Source organism: Orycteropus afer, unplaced genomic scaffold (genome assembly GCF_000298275.1).
Source record: "Orycteropus afer afer isolate SDZICR_OR568_19922 unplaced genomic scaffold, OryAfe1.0 scaffold00136, whole genome shotgun sequence".
In the NCBI taxonomy this organism is placed as follows: Eukaryota; Metazoa; Chordata; class Mammalia; order Tubulidentata; family Orycteropodidae; genus Orycteropus; species Orycteropus afer.
Window position 1 is genome coordinate 2,055,626 of NW_006921723.1, and position 23,411 is coordinate 2,079,036.

The 23,411-nt window shown below is 50.9% G+C and overlaps 1 protein-coding gene across 1 annotated transcript; it reads right to left on the reverse strand.

Annotated features, from left to right (window-relative positions):
- Positions 1-1,203: 1,203 nt before the first annotated feature.
- On the reverse strand, positions 1,204-23,211 carry JAK3 (Janus kinase 3). The gene is made up of 23 exons (XM_007945345.1): positions 23,028-23,211; positions 22,216-22,339; positions 21,191-21,302; positions 20,724-20,869; positions 20,110-20,404; positions 14,348-14,470; positions 14,090-14,247; positions 13,548-13,659; positions 13,088-13,274; positions 12,414-12,541; positions 12,054-12,185; positions 11,491-11,575; positions 10,399-10,526; positions 9,557-9,689; positions 9,326-9,477; positions 9,050-9,200; positions 8,599-8,738; positions 8,295-8,484; positions 7,801-7,925; positions 7,352-7,524; positions 6,419-6,536; positions 6,093-6,203; positions 1,204-1,311 (listed from the first exon to the last, which is right to left on the reverse strand). The coding sequence occupies exons 1-23, from the start codon at positions 23,209-23,211 to the stop codon at positions 1,204-1,206; spliced, it is 3,315 nt and encodes a 1,104-aa protein (XP_007943536.1).
- Positions 23,212-23,411: the final 200 nt, after the last annotated feature.

Here is a 23,411-nt window from a genome sequence, read left to right on the forward strand (position 1 = left end):
TGTACAGGAGGTAGAACTGAGGCCCCGAGAGGGGAAGCAACCGCCCCGCTGTTGCACAGTGCATGAGTAGCAGAAGAGTGGGAGTTCTCACCTTGAACATGTTGTTCCCTCTGCTGAAAATGCTTTACCCTCCCTGGACTACCCGAAAAACTCCCTCCAGGCTTCCACATGCCCCTGAGAGTCAGAACAATAAGGGTTGTACAGGTGGGAGAACTGAAGCCCGGTTCCCTCAGGTGCAGTCAGCAACACACCTAGATCCCAGCCTCTCTGCCCTTTTACACCAACCCAGACAGACACACAGGCCTCCCCTCCCCCAAAAAAGCAAATTTCCAACTGTGGCATCCGCTTTTCTTGGCTTCTTCCAGCAAATCAGGGATGGAGGAGCAGAAGCCTGGAGTCACATATTTAAAGCTACGTTAATGTCCACGTTGTAGATGGAATTGTGTCTCCTAAAAATAAGTATATAAATCCTAACTTCTAAACCTGTTGTTCTAATTCCATTTGGGAAGTGGTTGTCTTTGTTCTGTTAATGAGGCAGGATTAGTGGAGGGCATATCTTGAGTCAATCTCTTTAGAGATAGAAAAAGGGATTAAATAAGTGAGCTGAGAGGGAGACAGGGTAAAATAAATGCCAAGACACAAGGAGATCTCCAAGGGGCCAGGAAACAGGAAGACACAGGACTTTCTCTAGAGATGACAGAGAAAGAGAGTATTCTTCTCAAGCTGGCACCCTGAATTCAGGCTTCTAGCCTCATAAACTGTGAGAGAAAAATACCTGTTTGTTAAAGCCACCCGTTTGTGGTTTTCTCATATAGCAGCACTAGAGAACTAAGACAATGCCCATTAGAAATGAGACTGGAAACTCAGAGGCCGGTAGGTGGGGGACTGGAAGACAGGAGGGGCTTCAATTCAGATTATTGCTTCTCGGCCATGTGGGCACAGGAGGCCCCACCAACAATCTATCATGAGTCTACAAATCCCAAAGGTCACAAGGCTCCTGTTGCTCCTCAAGCCAGGGTCATGCCCAAAATGCAATGCCGTTTGCTCCATGGGTGTCTCTGTGAAGCAGAAGCTGCTCCCAAAGCATTTGAGGTGCAGAGCCCGGATGCCAGAGGTTTGTGTGGAGATCTGAAATGAATAAGCGCTCGGGGTTCGCCTCGCCCTTGGGAGGAGCCAGGAGCTGGGATCTCATGCCCCTGGGCGCTACCCTCTGCTTGCACTCCACAGTGAGTCCAGCTGGGAGCCCAGGGTGCTGAAGGGTGGCCGGTCCTGTGGGCTGGGAGCCCAGCACAACTTCATGAGCTCATAAACCTGGAAGAGGAGACAAAACTTCTGTCTAAGTTTAAGCTTAAGCAGCAGGTGAGTCCCATTTGCAGTTTCAAAACATGAGACCCCCCCCCAATCCCTCCCTTGCTCTAAACTCTCCCATGGCTCCCTATGGCTCTTGGAACAAAGTCCAAACCCTCTCTTGCCACCCTCCCAACATCATCTCTCTCCAACCCCTTCTAGCTAGTTCTACTACAGCCACAGTTGTCTCTGTCTCACTGTTACTTAAACACACCAAATGTGATCCACCCTAGGGCCTTGTACCTGCTATGCCCACCACTGGGAATGCCTTCTCCCAGATCTCCCCATGGGTGGCTCCTCCTTCTTGAAGTCCACCTCAGATGTTACTGCTCTGAGATGCCCCCTCTCATGTCACTCTCTGTCACTCCCCCCTGTTCATCCCCTTCAAGGCACTTATCGTCACTGGAAAGTTCTTTCAGACTCATGTTTGCTGACAAATTGAAATGGAATTGCATCACATTCATTGTCCAAAACGAACATTTTAAGATCTATCCTGAAGTACAGTGCTGTCAGCGATAGGATAATATCTATACGCCTACAAGGAAGACCAGTTAATACGACTATTATTCAAGTTTACATACAAACCACTAATGCCAAACATGAAGAAACTGAAGATTTTTACCAACTTCTGCAGTCTGAAATTGATCAAACATGCAATCAAGATGCACTGATGGTTACTGGTGATAGGAATGCGTAAGTTGGCAACAAAGAAGGATCAGTAGTTGGAAAATATGGCCTCGGTGACAGAAACAATGCTGGAGATCACATGATAGAATTTTGCAAGACCAACAACCTATTCATTGGCCATACTATTTTTTAACACCATAAACAGCAGCTATACACACATGGATCTTACCAGATGGAATATGCAGGAATCAAGTTGACTACATTTGTGGGAAGAAATGATGGAGAAACTCAGTATCACCAACTGGAAGAAGGCCCAGAGCTGACTGTGGAACAGACCATCAATTGTGCATATGCAAGTTCAAGTTGAAATGGAAGAAAATTAAAACAAGTTCAAGAGAGTCAAACTATGACCTTGAGTATATGCCATGTGGGTTTAGAGACCATCTCAATAATAGATTTGACACAATGAACCAAAGAACAGGCGAGCTGTGGGATGACATCAAGGACATCATATATGAAGAGAGCAAAAGGTCATTAAAAAGACAGGAAAGAAAGACAAGACCAATATGTATGCCAGAAGAGAGTCTGAAATTTGCACTTGAATGTAGAGCAGCTAAAGCAAATGGAAGAAATGATGAGGTGAGAGAGCTGGAAAGATTTCAAAGGAGAAGACTATGTAAAGTACTATAATGAAATGTGCAATGACCTGGAGTTAGAAAATCAAAAGGGAAGTACATGCATGGTATTTCTCAAGCTGAAAGAACTGAAGGAAAAATTCAAGCACCAAGTTGCAGTACTGAAGGATTCTGTGGGCAAAATATTGAATGATGCGGGAAGCATCGAAAGAAGATAGAAGGAATACACTGTACCAAAAGTAAGTGGTGAACATTCAACCATTTCAGGAGGTAGCATAAGATCAAGAACTGACAGTATTGAAGGAGGAAGTTCGAGCTGCACTGTAGGGACTGGCAAAAAATAAGACTCCAGGAATTGACAGAATACCAACAGAGATTGTTCCAACCAACAGAATACAATGCTGGTAGTGCTCACTTATCTATGCCAAGAAATTTGGAAGACAGCTACCTGCCCAAACAACTGGAAGACATCCATACTTGTGCCCATGTCAAACAAAGGTGATCCAACAGAATGAGGAAATTATTGAAAAATATCATTAATATCACACACAAGTAAAATTTTGTTGAAGATAATTTAAAAATAGTTGCAGCAGTTCATCAACAGTGAACTGCCAGAAATTCAAGCTGGATTCAGAAGAGGACATGGAATGAGAGATATCATTGCTGAAGTCAGATGGATCTAGGCTGAAAGCAGAAATACCAGACAGATATTTGCCTGAGTTTTATTGACTATGCAAAGGCATTCAAATTATGGACAGCACTGTGAAGAATGGGAATTCCAGAACACTTAATTGTGCTCATGAGGAACCTGTACATAGACCAGGAGGCTGTCGTGCAAACAGAACAAGGGGATACTGCATGGTTTAAAATCAGGAAGGAAGTATGTCAGTGTTGTATCCTTTTACTATATTTATTCAATCTGTTTGCTAAGCAAATAATCCGAGATGCTGGACCATATGGAGAATGTGGAATCAGGTTTCGGCGAAGAGTCATTAACAACTTACGATATGCAGATGACACAACCTTGCTTGCTGAAAGTGAAGATGGCTTGAAGCACTTACTGATGAAGATTAGACTGCCATCTTCGGTATGGATTACACCTCAACATAAAGAAAACAAAAATCCTCATAACTGGACCAATAAGCAGTATCACAATAAGTGGAGAAAAGATTGAAGTTGACAGGGATTTCATTTTACTTGGATCCACAATCAACACCCATGAAAGCAGCAGTCGAGAAGTCAAATGTCATACTGCATTGGGCAAAAGTGCTACAAAAGACCTCTTTCAAGTGTTAAGAAGCAAAGAAGACTAAAGTGCACCTAACTGAAGCCGTGGTATTTTCAATCCGTTCATATGCAAAGGAAAGCTGAAGAAGAGTTGACACCTCTGAATTGTGGTGTGGCAAAGAATACTGAAAATACCATGGACTGCCAGAACAGTGTTTCACTACTATTCATACTAGTGAAGGGAGTGCGTCAGGGTTGTATCCTTTCACCATACTTATTCAATCTGTACGCTGAACAAATAATCCAAGAAGCTGGACTATATGAAGAAGAACATGGCATCAGGATTGGAGGAAGGCTCATTAACTACCTGTGTTGTGCAGACAACACAATTTTGCTCACTGAAAGTGAGGATGACTTGAAACACTTACTGATGAAGATTGAAGACTGCAGTCTGGATTACATCTCAATTAAAAAAAAAATCATCACAATGGGACCAATAAGCAGCATCATGATAAATGGAGAAAAGATTGAAGTTGTAAAAGACTTCGTACTACTTCATTCTACAATCAACACCAGTGGAAGCAGCAGTCAGAATATCAGATGTCATATAGCATTGGGCAAATCTGCTGCAAAGGACCTCTTTCAAGTGCTGAAGAGCAAAGATGTTTCCTTGAAGACTAAGGTGCACTTGACACAAGCCATGGTATTTTCAATCGCTTCATATGCATGTGAGAGCTGGACAATGAAAAAGGAAGACCAAAGAAGAGTCGATGCTTTTGAGTTGTGGTGCTGGTGAAGAATGCTGAAAGTGCTATGGACTGCTAAAATAACTAACAAATCTGTCCTGGAAGAAGTGCAGCCGGAATGCTCCTTGGAAACAAGAATGGCCAAACTTTGTCTCACCTACTTTGGTCATGTTGTCAGAAGGGACCATTCCTTGGAGAAGGATATCATCCTTGGCAAAGTGGAGGGACAACAGAAAAGGGGAAGGTCCTCAATGAGATGGATTGACACAGTGGCTGCAATAATGGGCTCAGGTGTAGCAAGGACCGTGGGGCTGGCACAGGACCAGGCAGTGTTTCGTTCTGCTGTGCATGAGGTTGCTATGAGTCAGAGATGACACAGAACCTAAGAGCAACAACAACAGAAGAATGAACAAATCTATCCTGGACGAAGTACAGCTCAAATATTCCTTGGAAATGAGAATGGCCAGACTTTGTCTCCCCTACTTTGGTCATGTTGTCAGAAGGTGCTGGCCGTTCCCTGGAAAGGGATACCGTGCTTCGTAAAGTAGAAGGTCAGTGAAAAAGGAGAAGACACTCAAGGAGATGGATCAACACAGTGGCTGCAAAAGTGGGCTCAAGCGCAGCAAGATTTGTGAGGCCGGTGCATGACTAGGCGGTGTTTCGTTCTGTGTACACAGGGGTCGCTATGAGTCAGAGCTGACTCGAAGGTATCTGACAAAAACCAGCTGAGCAATTACTCCATGAAGACACACTCTAAAACAATCAAACTTGGGAGATCAGAATGGCACAGCTCGGGAGGCAGGAATGCAGAGTTAAGAAGGACGTCAATCCAACTGGTAGCAACCCCTCCTTGGGTTTCCGAGGTGGTATCGCTATGAAGGTTGAGTTGATTGCCCAACCTTCCTTTTGAGGAGTGGCTGGTGGGTTTGAACCGCCAGCCTTGTGGTTAGCAGTCAAATTCCTTAGGCATTACACCACCAGAGCGCCCAAGATGGACACCAGGAAAGGGCAACCACAGGGAGGAAGTAGGAAGAAAGCTGTTACATTGTAATCAGTGTCATGAAACAAAATGTATATGAACTGTTGGATAGAAAAGGAAATCTGCTCTGTAAAATTTCACCCAAATCACAATAAAAAAGGAAAATGTTTGAGACTTGCTGTACAGTGATCCAGCAGCAAAGTAGAGGTTAGAAACCCCTTCTGCCTCATGACCAAGAGACAGAGGGTGGAGAGGCCCAGGGGACCAGGTGGCTTGCCAGAGACCCCCTGAGTCAATCTGGGAAATGGGCAGCCTCTGTGGTGCTCAGAAGCTCTGGTGGCCTAGTGCCTAAGGCATCTGACTGCTAACCAGAAGGCTGGCGATTCAAACCCACCAGCCACTCCTCAGAGGGAAGATTGGGCAATCTACTTCCCTAAATGACACCGCCTTAGAAACCCAAGGAGGGGTCACTATGAGTCAGATCTGACACGATGGCAGTGAGTTTGGTTTTTGCTTTTCTGCGGTGCTCACCTGGGCGGGGCAGCCCGCGGGCGCAGGCAGCCTTTGGCCTGCGGCCAGCAGCTCCAAGAGGCAGCAGAGGACCGGGGCCTCTCTTTCATACCCCATCATCCGCAGGAATTCCTGGAGGGGGAAAGACTGCCCTGGTGGGACCGCGTCGCAGTGTGGTGTGTGATGGCGTAGGAGGGGGCCGCGCGTGGAAGGAGGGAGGTCAGCCACCGTGAGAGGATTTCTCCCCACTGGGGCCTAAAATGCTGAGCAGAGGAACGCTAGGCGCCACAGAGTGGGGAGATTAGCGAGAAGGACCAGGGGGAGGAGGCCGGGCCGGAGCCACTCACGGCCGAGGGGCTGCAGCTCCGCTCGCTGTAAGTGAAGAGCTCGTACAGGAGGACCCCAAAGCTCCAGATGTCCGACTGACGCGAGAAGACGTTGTCAGAGAGGGACTCCGGGGCGTACCTGAGGGGACAGAGTGGCCTTGTCGTCCAAAGGCGGGGCAGAGGGATGGAAAGGGGGCAGCGTTGGCTTGGGGGAGCTGGTCAGTGAGGGGGAGCTGTCTCGGTTTCTCGGGCTGTGAGATGCGGGATTCTGAAGCCTGCGAGGGAGAACGGGGCGGGGCCCGGATTGTGGAGAAGGTGAAGTTGAATGGGCTGAGCCAGGACTGTGGGGGGCGCGGCCAGGGCTGTGGGTGGAACTCTCTGATAAGGAATTCAAACAAATTGTATTTAGGTAAATTCAAGGAATTGAGAGACAGATCAAGAAAAACACTGAAAAAATTAAGGAAAACACAGACAAAACCCAGGAACAATTTGAGAAGACAATACAAGAACAAAACGACAAAATAGTGAAAAATTAGAAATGATACAAAATCTACAGATAGAAATGCAGAAAATGAATACTAAAATTTCAGAAATAGATAACCCATTCAAGGTGAGTGGGGAGTAAGGTGGGACAGTCAAGGGAGAGGGGTGGGGTTTGGAGAGGAAGGGGTGGGGCCAGGACTGAGGAGAGCAGAGGGTAGGCAAGACTGTGGGGGAAAGACAGGGACCAGGGTTGTAGGGGTAAGGGGCGGGACAGGACTGGAGAGGTGTGGGGTGACCAAAGGTTGTCCAAAGGTGTGGGGTGACCAAAGGTGACCAAAGGTTGGGGGCGTGGCCATGGCTGTAGGCGGGAAGGGCGCACTGGTGCCAAGCCAGGGCTGAGGGTGGGACTTAGGGAGGATGGGTGGGGCCAGGGCAGCGCAGAGGTGAGCTTTGGCCTAGTAGGGTTCCCACCAGAAGATGGGGCTCTGGCCTGGCTCTCGGACAACGTAATACTCCTTGTCCAGTGGCAATAGCTTGGCGAGGCCAAAGTCGGCGATCTTGACGTGCGCTTCGCTCTCCACCAGTATGTTGCGAGCGGCCAAGTCGCGGTGCACGCAGCGTCTGGAGCCCAGGTACTCCATGCCCTAAGGGCGGTGGGATGGGGAACAAGAGGACGCAACCCAGGATGACCCGGCCGGGACTCGAGCCTGACCTGGAATCTGACCCCAACTCCCACCCAGTCTCAACCCAGAGGCCAGCCCTGACCCATCAACTCCCTTCCTTATCCTGAGCCCTACTTCCGATTTGAACCCTCAAACCCGACCTTGAACCCCAAACTTCCACCCTCAGCCTTAGCCACATGCCCACGCAGACCGAGCCGGCTGAGCATTCGCAGGTCCTGGGCATCCCCCTCACAGCACCTTGCAGATCTGCGAGGCGTACAGGAGCAGACGACTGGCGTCCAGGCGGGCGCGGTACCTCTGCAGGTAGTCGCGCAGACAGCCACTGGGCAGGTACTCCATGACCAGGCGCAGGCTTTGGCGGCCTGGGGGCGGGACAAGGTCACCGCGGGCCCATCTAGGTCGCCTACCCCTCCATAAAACACCCTTCACAGTGGGACCTGGGTTCCCTCCCGGCCTCAGTGTTGCTGTCTGTCAAATGGGGATGACGACAATGACATTTATCACTACTATCTCTCGAGCACCTTCAACAACATACATTGATTCGTTTAATCCTCATGAGGCCCATTTTTCAGGTGGGGAAACGACCTCAGAGAGGTTAAATAGTCCGCCCAAGCAGTAAGGGGTGGAGGCGGCATTTGAATTGACGCCGCTGATGGTTTCTCAGTCCAGCCAGGACTTAGGATTCGAAGGGGACCCCGGGCATCAGTTTGCCCATCCGGCACATGGCTCACCGGGGCCGTAGCTGACACCACGGTACTTGACAATGAAGTCGCTGTGGAGCGCTTTGAGAATCTGGATCTCCCGCTGGAAGTCCCTCTGCTGGTCTGGCCCGCTGTGCTGCAGCTGCTTCACGGCCACCAGGGCGCCCGTGTTGTCGCCCAGCGGGTCATAGCGGCACAGCTCCACGCTGCCGAAGTTGCCCTGGGAAAAGACGCGACTGGTGCGCTCACTCTGGGAACCCTGCCACGCCCACCCTGGAGAGATCCTGCTTGCCCGGGGAAGGCCCCGCCCACACTTCCTGGCACCGCCCCTCACCTTGCCCAGCTGAGAGATATACTTGAGGTGCCTCTCCTCGAAGATTGTGGGGTCCTGGCAGACATACAGCTGAGCGCTATTCCACAGCCCATCTCGGGGTGCCAGAGCACTAGGCGTTGGGTCCGAGAGGAGCTCGTAATCTAGGGGCACAGCTGGGTGGTAAGCGGCGCATTCCACTCCAAGCTGAGCTCTTGACCTAACCTGCTGTGTGACCTCCATGTGCACGCTAGCCCTCCCTGTGCATTATGGCAGAGCCAGTGCAAGCCAAAGGGCACCTTTGTGCAAACTGCTTGTGCAGTGCACATCTTGTGCAACTGTTCATGCCTGTGGAGCTGGAGAAGCACAGTGAGACTCCATTTGCCGGCCTTCACTGTGGTGAAGCATAGTCACGTGACTAAGCTCAGGCTGATGGGTGCCCACCCTGGCCCTGCCCTGGCTTCCCTATGGGCACCTGAGGTGATGAGGCTGTTGAGGTCTCGGATGACAGCACGGAAGGAAGGCCTGTGGCTGGGCTCATAGGCCATGCATTGCTGGATCAGCAGGGCCAGCTCCATCCACTTCGGGGCTGGCAGCTGCTGCTGGTCCTCGTAGAACTGGAGTTTCTGGGGACAGAAGGTGGAGCTGGTCATACTTGAGACCAGACTTGTCCAACCTGCCCAAGAAGGACCTCAATCTACCCTTTTGTCAAATGGGCTCTCAAGACCAGTGCTGGGGGCAGGCCTCTGACCTGGGCAGGATCCAGGGCACTGATGGGCATGGGGACCCCGCTGAACACCTCCCAGACTGTGGCACCGAAGCCCCACTTATCAGCCTCCAAGCCGAGTGTCTGGGCCTCCTGGAGACATTCGGGGGCCACCCAGGGGATCCTGTCGGTGAGCACTGGGGGTAGAAGGGGTGGTCAGGTCTCCACCTCCTCAACCCCACCATGGCTTGCCCTCTGCTGGCCCCTCGCACTTACTCTCCAGGCTTAGCACTGTGGGGCTGACCCCAGGGTCACTCAGCTTGATGAAGGGTGGGCTTCCCTCAGCCCCCTCCCGAGCCAGGAGCACCTTCCGAGCTGAGACATTGCCATGAGGAAGGCCTTTGTCCTCCTAAGTGGACCAAACATAGGAGAGTGCCAGGGAGGGTTTTATGAATTAATATTCTGGCTGGCAAACTCCTACATATCCTTCAAAGCCCACTTGGTACTGCTCTGACCATGCTTCAGCAAGCTCCTGAGACCCCTAACATCCTATCTGGTCCCCTGTAGTCCAGCCTCCATTCTGACCTGATTATGTCCATCCCCTTCTCAGGCACCGCCCTGTGCCCCCACCCACTGCCTTCAGGACAAAGTCAAAGCTCCTCAGCCTGACACTTAGGCCCTTCAGATTCAGCCTTTGTCTACTTCCCATGAGCTTCTCTCTCTTCCACATCCCCTGACCTGGTCTCCTGCCAGATGAACTGCTTGATGGGTCCCAGGACGTGAACCACATCTTTTAGCCTGCAGGAATTTGCCCACTTTGTTCTCTCAGCCTGAAATATGCACTTTTCTCCCCTTGGTGAACTCTCACTCAGTCTTCAAGGTTCCAACTCCAATATCCCTTCTGCTACGCCCTAACTTTAGGCTCCAGGGATGACCAGTTGTTCCCTTCTTGTGCTCTCACAAGCCTATATATATGCTGTTCCCTCACTCTAAAATGCTTTCCCCTGGCATCCTTATTAAACTCCTATCTATACTTCACAGCCCATCCCCAATGCCCCCTCCACCTAGAAGAAGGCTTCTCTGTGAATGGAGGGTAGAGCAGGCAGAGGGGCACTCACCAGGTAGTTGAGAGCATAAGCTAGCTGCTTGACTACTTGTAGCTTCCAGCTGGCTGGCACCAGGTGGCCACGTTTGCGCAGGTATGTGTCTAGGGCCCCCAAGTGCACAAACTCCTGCACCATGATGCCTGGTGGTGGCAGGGAGAGTGGGGATGGAAGGGTGAACTGGACTTGTGTTCAGCACATTCTGTCCCCACTCCAAGTTCAGGGGTCTCTCGAACTTCAGCTCTGACTCTTCCCACCAGCATCTCATCCTAATCCCTATCTCCTTAACTGCCTTCCATCTCTCTGAAATAATTGCCTAAAATCCTTGCAAGATGCCAAGCTGTCTCTCCACCTCATTTCCAGTTCTCTTCATGGGCTTGACCTTTTTCCCAGAATGCCCCTCTTCCTCCCCTTCCCTAAGCCCTACTATCCTTGCCTTCTCATCTTAGAACCCTCCTAGCTCCTAACCAACTCCTGATATCTTTCAAAGCCCACTTGTTCCTGCTCAGACCATGCCCCAGCATCCTCCCTAGACTCACGGCATCCTATTTGGCCCTCTGTAGTCCAACCCCTATGCTGACCTTGAAGATGAGTCACCTTCTCCTCACCTCTGGAGACTCCCCGAGCCGCCCCAACAGCCACTAATCATTTATCACACCCCTCAGTCTGTCACATCCACACTGACGTGCCCTCCTTCCTTTCTCTTCTTGGTGAATCCCTCCTCAGTCTGCAAGGCCTCAGCTCCAATACCTCCTCTCCCTGACTTTGTATCACACCCCAAGTTCCTGGCACATCATGGGCTCTGGTTAAATAGCAGCTGAACTGAACTGACGAGGGAACCGAGACTGGGAGAATAGGTGCACAGCAAAGGTGAGATTGGAACTCAGGTCTGTCTGACCTGAGACACCTCTGGGGGTGGGGATTGGTGGGAGCTGGAGCCACCGCCCAAGGAGGAATGAGTACAAGATGATACCACCCAGGGCAGGCTCAGTGTATTGCTGGTGCTGCTATTTATGGGTTCAGTGAGGGGAGGGGCTGTGAGGAGAAGGGAGGAGGAGCCCTAGGCTTGAGTGGGGCTGGGAGGTGGGGGATGGGGATGTCTCTCACTGTCTCCAGCCATGCACACGCCATAGAGCAACACGAGATGCTGATAAGACACCTGGCTCATCAAGCTTGCTGCTTCCAGAAATGACTGGTGGGGGAGGGGAGAAAAAGACAAGTGGGTCTCTCCACCGCAGAACTCAATATGGCTGCTTACAAACCTGCCTCAGGAGAAGACCTAGCCACAGGTCAGTCTCAGACAATCTAGTGCCCACAACACAATGTCTCATGATTTGCTGTTAGGGGATGGAAGTTCCCCCTATCGTCTACCTTGAGTGTCTTGCACAGAAGTGGGAGATTCAGGATCCAGCCCCTGCAGATGTCTCCACCCACATTTCCCCCTTCCTTTCCCTGTCTAGCTCCTCCCCAGCCCACTGGGCCTCCTTGCTGTTCCTTAAAATGTCAGGCTCAGTCCTGCCCCAGGGCCTTTGCACTCACTGGTTGTTCCGCTCCCTGGTGAAATCTGCTTCTAAATTCCACAATTCTTCCATGTTGCCTGGTTTGGAAATGCCCTGACTACACGTCTGTTGTTTTAAGCATCTGTGGCTTGACCTGTCCCTCTCCCTCACCTCCATGCAGTTCTTGTGCTTGGCATCTAACACCTTGAGCAGCACCTCGGTCTCCCAGACTTCCCCGTCCACAGCCTCATGACGATGACCCCGATATATCTTGGTGAAGGACCCATGGCCCAGGTTCTCATGCTGGAGGAAGAAGGGCAGCAGGAAGGGCCCCTGAGGGGATGCCCATGGGATCTCAGTCCCCAGCCCAAGCAAGGCACAGGCATTGGTCTCATTTTATAGATGGGAAACTGAAGCACAGGAAGGTTACATCACATGCCTGAGGCCACACAGCAGAGATGGGTGCAGACCTAGTCTCAGGACCCAGACTATGAGGTTGCCCCTCAACCCCCACCTCACTGGACCCCTTACCCACTCCAGGCTGTCAGAGGGGATCTTGTGAAATGTCATCTGGCTCAGCTGGCACTGGGATTGGGGCTGAATGGGGCCCGATGTGGGCAGGCTGCAGCCTCCCCGGACCACAATCAAGTTGGACTTTTCTATGAGGATGGGGGGGGGGGTGAGAGGGAGAACCAGAGGTCAGAGGTGAAAGATCCCCAAGGGATACTGCCTGCATTAGTTTGGGGGTCTCTCCCAGAAGCTGCCTCTGAGCTGAGGACTCGGGGGCACATGATTTATTTGAAAGTGACCCTAAAAATCCTGATGGGGATTGGGGAAGTGAGACAGGAGAACAGGAGCTCTGAAGGGGGTGACAATGAGCAGATGACAGCTCTGTGACAACCAGGACTCAGTTCTGAGAGCCTCTGGAGAGCTCACATCTCAGTGCTGTCCTATGTGAGGAGTGTGAAATTCACCCAGAAGAAGAGGCAAGAGATAGAGACTAAACTTTAGTAAAATCATTAGGATCCAGCTGCACTTGGATCCAGCTGTGCCTGAAGGAAGCCCTCCTTCCCATGTGCCAATAAATTTTTTTTTTCTAAACTACCTTGACCTGCAATTTCTGCTACTTGCCACATACTGACACATAGCTGTGTCAGACATAGAAAGTCCCAGATTGCTCAGCTTCGGGGAAAGAGTGGGCTCACCTTTAGGTCTGGGGGGGCAGCAGGAGGTGAGGTTCAGTGCAACCCCATCCACATGCAGCCCACCATCCCTATAGGCTGCCAGGAGCTCTCGAAGGCTGCTGTGGGGCCGGCCAAGACCAGCCAGGGAGAAGGCTCCAGTGGGGTCTCTTCGGATGAGGCAGCCCTTGTAATCAGCACCAAGGGGGCTCTGCAGAGGGGAGTGGTCCCTGAATGAGAATGGGCATCACCCTCCCCCTGACTCCCACTTCCTCAAGACCAGAAAATCATTTCCATCTCCAGGCCTTTGCATAAGCTGTTCCCTCCCCTTCTTCACTGGGCAATTATGGACTCATCTTTCAGGTCCCAGCTCAAAGGTCACTTCCTCCAGGAAACCTTCTCTGCTCTCCTGACCCCTAGAGGGTGGACCTTACTTTGAGTCAAGCGCTGTCCAGGGTGGGAAAGGGAGACCAGAGGGCCGAACCTGGACGCAGACAGTGAGGAGGAAGCTGTCGAAGTCCTGGGGGCTGCGGCGGAGAATATAGGAGCCAGGGAGTGAGCCCCAGGTCTTGAGCTTGTTAATGGCAAAATCGAGTCTGTGAGGACAGGTGGATAGGAGGTGGAAGGGGGGTGGGGGTGGATCAAAGACAGAGGCAGAGAAAGAAAGCCAGATTTGGGTTCAAATTCAGACCACTACCGGGTCCTGGGAGCCTGGTTAGCTAACAGCCCCTCCCTTATCTATAAATGAGACAAAAAAATCTTGGCCTCTGCCTGGGGATTGAGAAGTGGGGACCCAGGTGAAGCCAGGTGCTCTCTGTGTCCCCGGAAATTACTCTGGGACCCAGGGGTCAAGGAAGGGAGCAAGGAGTGAGAGATCCCAATGTCACGGAGCGCCGACCTCTCGTCCAGGCCTCCTGGGGTCAAGCCCCGGAGGTGAAGACAAACGCACTGAGAAGTGGAGTGACTCGTGGTGACAGAGACAGGGACCTGGGTGGGTCTGGCCGCGGAGGGGAGCTGGACCCTTACGTGATGGGGCCGTGGCACTGCTCGGCCACCTCCTCCAGCAGCCGCGGGGGCGCCACTTCCTTGCAGAAGAAGTGTCGGGAGTCGGTGGTCAGCCGGAAGTAGCCGTCCACCAGCGCCACAAAGGACAACGCCGCAGGCAGTCCCAGGAACTCAGCCTCCTACGCGGGACCCGCATCAGAGTTTACCCGGGCTGGAGGAGGTTTACCCGCGGTCTTGGCCCCCTGCGGAAGGTGGGAGGGAAGGGGGCCCTGCACCCACCAGGATTTGGTTGTCCGTCCTGGTGACGGTGACCAGGCGGTGCTCCCCGGCCGGGCCCACGCGCGGGGCCTGCTTGATGCTGATGTCTACGATTTCGGGAAAGTCGCAGAAGGGCTGGAGGGTCTGGTGGGGAGGAAGAGGGCTGAGCCCCCAGGCTGGACCCCACCTCCCCCTTTCCAAGAGCCCTACCCTTCTCAGCCCCGCCGATTTCCACCTTGACCCTTCCGTATCTCCACCCTGTGGCCCCGCCCCTCTCCCACCTCACTTCTCCCTCAAATCTCCCAGCCAAGTCCCAGGTCCTTCTCTCGGCCTGTGCCCTCCCTAAATCTCTCTCCCATCTAAACTCCACCTCCTCACTAGTCCCACTTTGAATCCTGGACTCGGGAGATGCTCCTCTGAGCCCCTCCCGCGTCCCAATCCCACTCATCCAGGCCTCTCTCCCTGAAATCAGTTTCCTTTCTAAGCCCCGCCCCTCGGAGAGGCTCCCAGAGCCCCTCCCTGGTTTAGTTGCACCTCATATACCGGTTATTAGTTGTTGTTAGTTGTTACAACAAAAGGAAACACTACCTGGTCCTATGCCATTCTCACAATGGTTGCTATTCTTGACCCCTGTGGTGTAGTAAATTACTTAGTGTGGCTTTTCTACCCATTGTTGTTGTTGTTATGTGCGGTCTGGTCCCGTGGTGACCCCTCCTTGGGTTTCCCAGGCAGTATCACTACGGAAGTAGATTGCCCTATCTTCCTTCTGAGGAGTGGCTGGTGGGTTTGAACCACCAGCCTTCTGGTTAGCAGTCAAGTGCCTTAGGCACTATGCTACCAGAGCTCCCTTTCTACCCATAAGTCTTTGTAAACTCCAAGGTGGAATTTTTTATGAGCAACTGAGGAGCTCCTGATTGGTGAAGTTGTCCACCTGGAGTATTTCTGTTGGGAGTGGCACAAAACAATGTTCTGGGAGGTGCCCACTCTCCCTCAGGTGCTTAGAGTTCTGATGCTGTGATTGGCTAGTCTGACCACCCTGCAGGGGCTCAAAAGGAGACCTCCTAGAGGCAGAACTCTCTCTGACTGCTGGTTGAGGAAGATGTGCTGCTGAAAGAGACACGCACTCCTGAGACACACTGTTGCTGGGAAAGAGACAAAAGCGACACCGAGGGACCAGTAAGGCTGGGAAAGAGACTGCGAGAGACTGTTGGCTGAGGGATGGTGGGGTGGGAGAAAGACTGAGCATTTTTCCTGAATGTGAATTGTAGCCTGTGGTGCTTCCCTAATAAACCCCATAATCTGTGAGCTCTGTGTGGCCACTGCAGCGAATTATCGAACCCAGGAGAGAGGTTGTGGTGCTTTGGGAGGAACAGTTGGTGAAAGGGCTGGAGGGAGGCAGCATGTCTGGCCTTGCAGTAATAGGCCTTGGGTTACTGCTGGTAATCCTATCTTCCTCTTGTGGGGTTAGAGGAGGTCAGAACATGTGGCCTCCTTGTCGTTTTTGCAACCCCATTCTTGCAACCACTGTGTCAATCCATCTTGTTGAGAGTCTTACCCCCTATTTTGCCAACCCTCTACTTCAATCCTCTGCCATCAGTCTAGTCCAACTGATAGCGACAGAATAGAACCCATAGGGCTTCTAAGGCTGTCAATCTTTACAAAGCCTACTGCCTCGTCTTTCTGAATGTGTTAACCCCTATGCCACCAGAGCCCTCTACTTTACCAAGCATGATATCCTTCTCCAGGAACTGGTTCCTCCTCCATTTACAGGTATATGTCCCTTAATAGCCCAGCCACCACTCGGCTGTCAGTTTGTCTACTGTGGGCTTGCATATCACTGTCATGCTGGAAGCTATGTCACTAGTATTTCAAACCCACAAGGCCACGCATGGTGGACAGATTTCAGCAGAGCTTCCAGGTTAAGATAGACTAGGAAGAAAGACATAGCTAGGTGCACATTCTGGGGAAAATAATAATAATAATAATAAAGCCACTGCAAACCTTTTGAATAGCAGGCAAACATTGCTATAGTGCCGGCAGATGAGCCCCTCGGGTCAGACTCAAACTGCCTCCTTAAAGTAGAAGCAACCTTAATGACGTGGATGGAGTAAAGCTTTCAGGACCTCCATTTGCTGGGAGCATGACTCAAAATGAGAAGAAACAGCTGCAAACATCCATTAATATTCAGAACATGGAATGTACGAAGTATGAATCTAGGAAAATTGGAAGTTGTCAAAAACGAAATGGAATGGATAAAGATAGATATCCTAGGCATGTTGTTGTCATTATGTGCTGTCAAGTCGGACCCGACTCATAGTGACCCCTCCTTGGGTTTCCGAGGTAGTATCACTATGGAAGTAGATTGCCCCATCTCCCTTCCAAGGAGTGGCTGGTGGATTTGAATCTCCAGCCTTCTGATTAGCAGGCAAGTGCCTTAGGCACGCTACCAGAGCTCCTATCCTAGGCATAAGTGAGCTGAAATGGACTGGTTGTGGCCATTTTGAATCATACAATCACATAGTCTATTATGCCAGCAATGACAAATTGAGGAGGAATGGCATCATATTCATCATCAAAAAGAACATTTCAAGATCTATCCTTAAGTACAATGCTGTCAGTGACAGGATAATACCTATACGACTACAAGGAAGATGAGTTAATATTAACTATTATTCAAATTTACTCACCAATTACCAAAGTGAAAGATGAAGAAATTGAAGATTTTCACCAGTTTCTACAGTCTGAAAATTGACCAAGCATGCAACTAAGATATATTGATAACTAAGATATGTTGATTGGAGTGCAAAATTGGAAACAAAGAATAATAATTGGTAGTTGGAAAATAGGGAGCTCTGGTGGCATAGTGCCTAAGGCACTTGACTGCTAACCAGAAGGCTGGCGGTTCAAACCCACCAGCCACTCCTTGGAAGGAAGATGAGGCAATCTACTTCCATAGTGATACTGCCTCAGAAACCCAAGGAGGGGTCGCTATGAATCGGGCCAACTCGACTGCACATAACAACATAACAACAACAGTTGGAAAATATGGCCTTGGTGATAGAAATGACACCAGAGGTAGTATGATAGAATTTTGCAAGACCAATGATTTATTCATTGCAGATACCTTTTTTTAAATAACATAAACAGTGGCTATATATGTGGACCTTGCCAGATGGAATACACAGGAGTCAGATTGACTACATCTGTGGAAAGAGAGGATGGAGAAGCTCAATATCATCAGTCAGAACAAGGCCAAATGCTGACTGTGGAACAGACCATCAATTGCTCATGTGCAAGTTCAAGTTGAAGCTGAAGAAAATTAAACAAATTCATGAGAACCAAAATATGACCCTGATTATATCCTACCTGGATTTAGAAACCATCTGAAGAATAAAGTTGACACATTGAACACCAATGACTGAAAACCAGACGAGTTGTGAGATGACATTCAAGAACGTCACACATGAAGAGAGCAAAAGTCATTAAAAACACACAAAAGGAAGAAAGGATCAAAATGGATGTCAGAAGAGACTCTGAAACTTGCTCTCAAAAGGAGAGTAGCTAAAGCAAATGGAAGAAATGAGGTTAAAGAGCTGAACGGAAGCCTTCAAAGGGCCACTCAAGAAGACAAAGTATTATAATGAAATGTGCAAGACTTGGAGATGGAACATCAAAGGGGAGAAATGCAGGGCATTTCTCTAGCTGAAAGAACGTAAGAAAAAATTCAAGCCTCAAACTGCAATACTGAGGGATTCTAATGGCAAAATATTGAATGAAGCAAGAAGCATCAAAAGAAGATGGAAGGAATACACAGAGTCACTGTACCAAAAAGAATGGTGGATACTCAGGTATTTCAGGAGGTAGCATATGATGAAGAACCGTGGTACTGAAGGAAGAAGTTAAGATGCACTGAAGGAACTGTGAAAAACAAACAAGCCTCCAGGAATTGACAGAATACCCAGGGAGATCTTTCAACAAAGGGATGCAGCACAGGAGGCACTCACTAATTTATGCCAAGAAGTTAGCTACCAGGCCAACTGACTGGAAGAGATCCATAGTTGGTGCTCATTCCACAGAAAGACGATTCAACAGAATGTGGAAATTATTGAACCATATCATTAATATCACATGCAAATCAAATTTTGCTGAAGGTAATTAAACAATGGTTGCTTCAATACATAGACAGGCACCTGCCAAAAATTTGAGCTGGATTCAGAAGAGAGTGTGGAATGAGGGATATTACTGCTGATGTCAGATGGATCTTGGCTGAAAGCAAAGAATACCAGAAAGATGTTTACCAGTATCTTATTGACTATGCAAAGGCATTCAACTGTGTGGATCATAACAAAATTATGGACAACACTGCAAAGAATGGGGATTCCAGAACACTTAATTGTGTTTATAAGGAACCTGTACATAGACCAAGAGGCAGTCATTTGAACAGAACAAGGTTTAAAATCAGGAAGGGTGTCCGCCATACTTATTCAATCTGTATGCTGAGTAAAAAAAAAAAAAAATTAGAGAAACCAAATTATATGAAGCATGCAGCATCAGGATCAGAGGAAGACTCATTAACAGCCTGCGACATGCACATGACACAACCTTGTTTGCAGAAAGTGAAGATGACTTGAAGCACTTATTGATGAAGATCAAAGACAACAGTCTTCAGTATGGATTACACCTCAACATAAAGAAATTAAAATCCTCTCAACCCAATAAGCAACATCATGATAAATGGAGAAAATGTTGAAGTTGTCAATGATTTCATTTTATTTTGATCCACAATCAACACCCATGGAAGCAGCAGTCATTGCTCTGGTGGTGCAGTGCCTAAGGCATTTGACTGCTAACCAGAAGGCTGGCGGTTCAAATCCATCAGACACTGCTCAGAAGGAAGAATGGGCAATCTACTTCAATAGAGAGACCACCTGGGAAACCCACGGAGGGGTCATTATGAGTCCAAATCGACTCCATGGCAGAGAGGTTTATTTATTTATTTGTATTACATTGGACAAATCCACTGCAAAAGACCTCGTTAAAGTGTTGAAAAGCAAAGGTGTCACTTTGAAGACTAAGATGTTCCTGACCCAAGCCATGGTCCAATAGACCATGTGAGAGCTGGACGGACAATGAACAAGGAAGACCACAGATGAACTGATGCGTTTGAATTGTGATCCTGGTGGAGACTCTTGAATGTACTATGTATGGACTGCTAGAATGAACAAATCTGCGTTGGAGGAAGTACAGCCAGAATGTTCTATAGACGTGAGAACGGCCAGAGGTCGTCAGTCTCACGTGTTTTGGTCAGGTTGCCAGAAGGGACCAGTCCCTTCGTAAAGTAGAGGGTCAGCAAAAAATGCAAAGACCCTCCCGATATGAATTGACACAGCGTCTGCAGCGATGGGCTCAAGCAAAGCAACCATTGTGAGAATGGCGCAGGACCGGGGGTAGCCTTTCGTCCTGTGGAGTCTTTTCCACCTCACCTACCGCACCTAACATTAATCCAGCCGCGAGGCCACCGCGTTTTAGTACTCACTTCTCTCTTCAGCTGCCCTCCCTAGCTCCGCCCCCCCCCCCCCCCCCGCAAGGCCCCTCTGACCAATCCTGTCCCCTAGCTCTTAGCCCTTCGGTTTTTTTCAGACCAACCCTCTGGTTTAGCCTCGCCCCCTCACGCCCCGCCCCCTTCCAGTCCCTCCTGTCCCTGAATTCTTTTTCATTCGCTCTCCACCTAGCCCCCTGGTCTTGTTTAGCCTCCATTAGTCTCGCCCGGCACCTCGCCCTACCTCGTGTTCTCCAGAGCTCCAAGAGATGCCGCTGCCTCCGGCCACACTGAGCAACCCCTGCCGGTCCTGGCTGCCGGCGGCCCCTGGGAGGCCCACACGGAAGGTCTCGGTGGCCCCAGCCGGGTCCAGCCGCTCCAAGTCCATGATGTACTTGACCATGAGAGATTGCCGGTCGGCTTGGCAGGCAGCCACGCGGCGCAGGGCCAGGCGCACGGTCCTCCGGATGCGCTTTCGCGTCACGAAGCTCAGGCCCTGGATGAAGTTGCGCAGGCTGGGCGGCAAGCAGGTCTTGTAGCTGCGGTGGGAAGGAGCCTCGGCGTGTGTAAGAAGTCCCCTTAGGGACGGAGGGAACACTCAAACCCAGGCCTCATGGCTCAGGGACCCCAGTGGGGGTACTCAGTGAGAGAACACAGGGACCTAAAACGACACACTCAGGGTTAGGCCTGGGAATAGGGCTTCAGGGTGGGGCGGGACCACTGGGGTGGCAGAAACATGTGCCGAGCTTTTCACCGCAGGAGGCCGGGCTTCAGTCCAGCCTGCACCTCCGTGGGCGTGAGGGCCGGCCTTGGGTCTGGCTGATAGAAGTCCAAGCTTGTGGGTGCCTGGGGTCTCACCTGACTGTCTTCAGTAGCTCCTCTGGCCGCTGGGCCTGCTCCCGTGCCATGCGTGTCATGTCCAGTACAGCCAGGCTTAGGCATTCACCTTGCTCCTTGAGGCCGAGACCCACTGGCAGGTGCCCGCTCACCAGGTCACTGCGGTGCTGCATGGCAGCCACAGGGAGGGTCAGTCTAGGCCACCCAACCATGAGCCCTGGTATGGCCCTACTGGTCCCCAGTTCAGGGCTGACCCCAAACCTTGGGTTGACCTCTAACCTTGGGATGACCCCAAACCCTGGAATGCCATCTGGAGGATCAGCTGACGCTGCCCAACCACAAGGCCTGGTGTGCTCTCCTGCCCTAAGGCAAGGCTAACCCTTCACTCAAGGTTGCCACAGGGAGGGTCAGCAGAGGCCACCCAACTGTGAGCCCTGATGTTGCACTGCTGACCCCCATCCCTGGGTCAAGCCCCCACAGACTCTCACCTGGGCGAAGAGGTGCTCCAGGACAGGCAGGTCAAGGATGGCACTGGCCAAGTCCTTGCGTAGCCCAAAGCGGTGGCATTTCTCCAGCCCAAACCAGTTGGGGAAGTAAAAGCTGCAGACAGAGGGAGAACCCTGGGGTGGTGGGCGTCCCGGCCTCAGTGTGGGTGGGGGTGTGGTGAGGGTTATGGAGGCCTTCCAGATCCTGGGTGGTGCCACTGACTTTTTTCTTTTTTTTAATTTTTATTGTGATTTGGGTGAAAGTTTATAGGGCAAATGCATTTTCAATACAGCAGTTCACACACATTTTGTTTCCTGATATTGACTGCAATTCTCCACAATGTAACAGCTCTCTTCCCACTTCCTCCCCATAGTTACCTCTTCCCTGTGTTCTTCCCTCCCATGCACTCCCACCGCCCCCCCCCCAGTTGTCTCCTTGTGCATACACTGCCCTTCTATTCTCCCATGATTGATCGCTTCAAGGAGTGTATCTACCTGATGTAAATGTTCACCCCATATGCCTGTCTATTGTCTGGCTGGAAGCCACAGGAGTGAGTTCAGTTGCAGACCTGAAGGGTAACTAGGGGCCATAGTCTCAGGGGTATCACCAGGCTCTATCAGACCAGCAAACCTTTTTTTCTTTTTTCTTTTTTCTTTTTTTTTATGATTTTGAGTTTTGTTCCACATTGTCCTCCCATTCTATCCAGGATCTCCTGCACCTATCCCCCTCTGAGTTGTTGACAGTGGTAGCCAGGCACCATCTAGTTCTTCTGGTCTCATGGTTGTATAGTATGCTATTGACTTTCTGTGAGGCCTTGGCAATCAACCCATCCTCTCTGGCCTCAGGTTCCTCATCTGTAAAATGGGTTAGTGATCATTTCAACCCTGGGGCACCAGAAGATATAGGAAGATGATAAAATTGTAGGGTCATTTTTGTTTTAAACTCCCATCTCTTAAGCCATCGTAAAAGGCTTGTGGTCTGGGTATCATTTTAGCCCACACCTATTGGGGCGGGGGGCATCTCCTACCGGAGCCTGTAGACCAGGACTTGAGTGCCCACGTCTTCCACAGAGAACACATGGCTTGGTGGGAACCAGCAGGACAGGTCTTCAGTGGCCAGGGCAAAGAGGGAATGGTACACAGGCAGGATTCCTGCAGGGACAGCCTGGTTAGCTGCCTCCTAAGTTGCCCAACCTGTCCCCCTGCGTGGCTTCCAGGGTCACCCCCATGCAGCCCCACAGGGTTCTTCCTTACCTTTAACTCTGACACCATGTCCCACCCCCTGTTCACACACACGCTGGGGCTCCCTATTGCCATCAGGATAGAAGCCACTCGCTCAGCCCATTTTTCAAGGCTCCCTATGCCCCTTCCCAGACCACCTCCTTCCTCTCTGCACTTTCCTCAAGTGGTGACCAGCTGTGGCTTCTTGTGCCATCACACCCCTGAGATTTCACACGTGCCATTCCTTCTGCCGCAAATGTCCACCTTGTACATCCTCCTCCCTTAAAACCAAACCCTTTGCCGTCGAGTGGATTTCAACTCATAGTGACCCTAATGGACAGAGTAGAACTGCCCCACAGGGTTTCCAAGGCTGTGAATCTTTACGGAAGCAAACTGCCGCATCTTTCTCCCGAGGAGCCACTGGTGCATTCAAACTGCTGACTTTTTGGTTAGCAGCCGAGTGCTTAATGACTGTGCCACCAGGGCTCCTCCTCCTCCTCCTCCTCCTTTCCCAAACTCTAATTTATCGCCCAAAGCCCAGCTCCGATCTGCCTCCTGCGGCTTCCCATCACCCCCCTTCCCCACGTCCCTAGCCCTCCCTCTAGCCCAGCCCACTCACCGCTGGCCTTGGCAGCTCGCACACACAGCTCCTCAGCCGAGTGCTCCCCAAAGGAGACGGACAGTCGCTGAGGGGGCCCTGGGCCCCTAGGTGGGAGCAGCACATGCAGAGCACCGGCCTCTGAGGAGGAGAGGCTGCAGGATCGCTGGGAGATCAGGGGCGTCTCCTCACTCGGAGGGGCCATGGGTGCAGCCTGCCTGTGGCACGGGGAGACGCGGCCCCTCAGTGCCAGGCAGGAGGCCCCACCCCATCCACGGGCAGAAGGGCCAGGATTTCTTTGCAGGGGAGGGTAAGCAGTGAACAGAGATGCTGTAGGGTGGTGGTAGGGATGGAAACAAGGTGGGGGTGGGTGGCTGGTAAGAGAAGGAGGGACAGAGACACAAA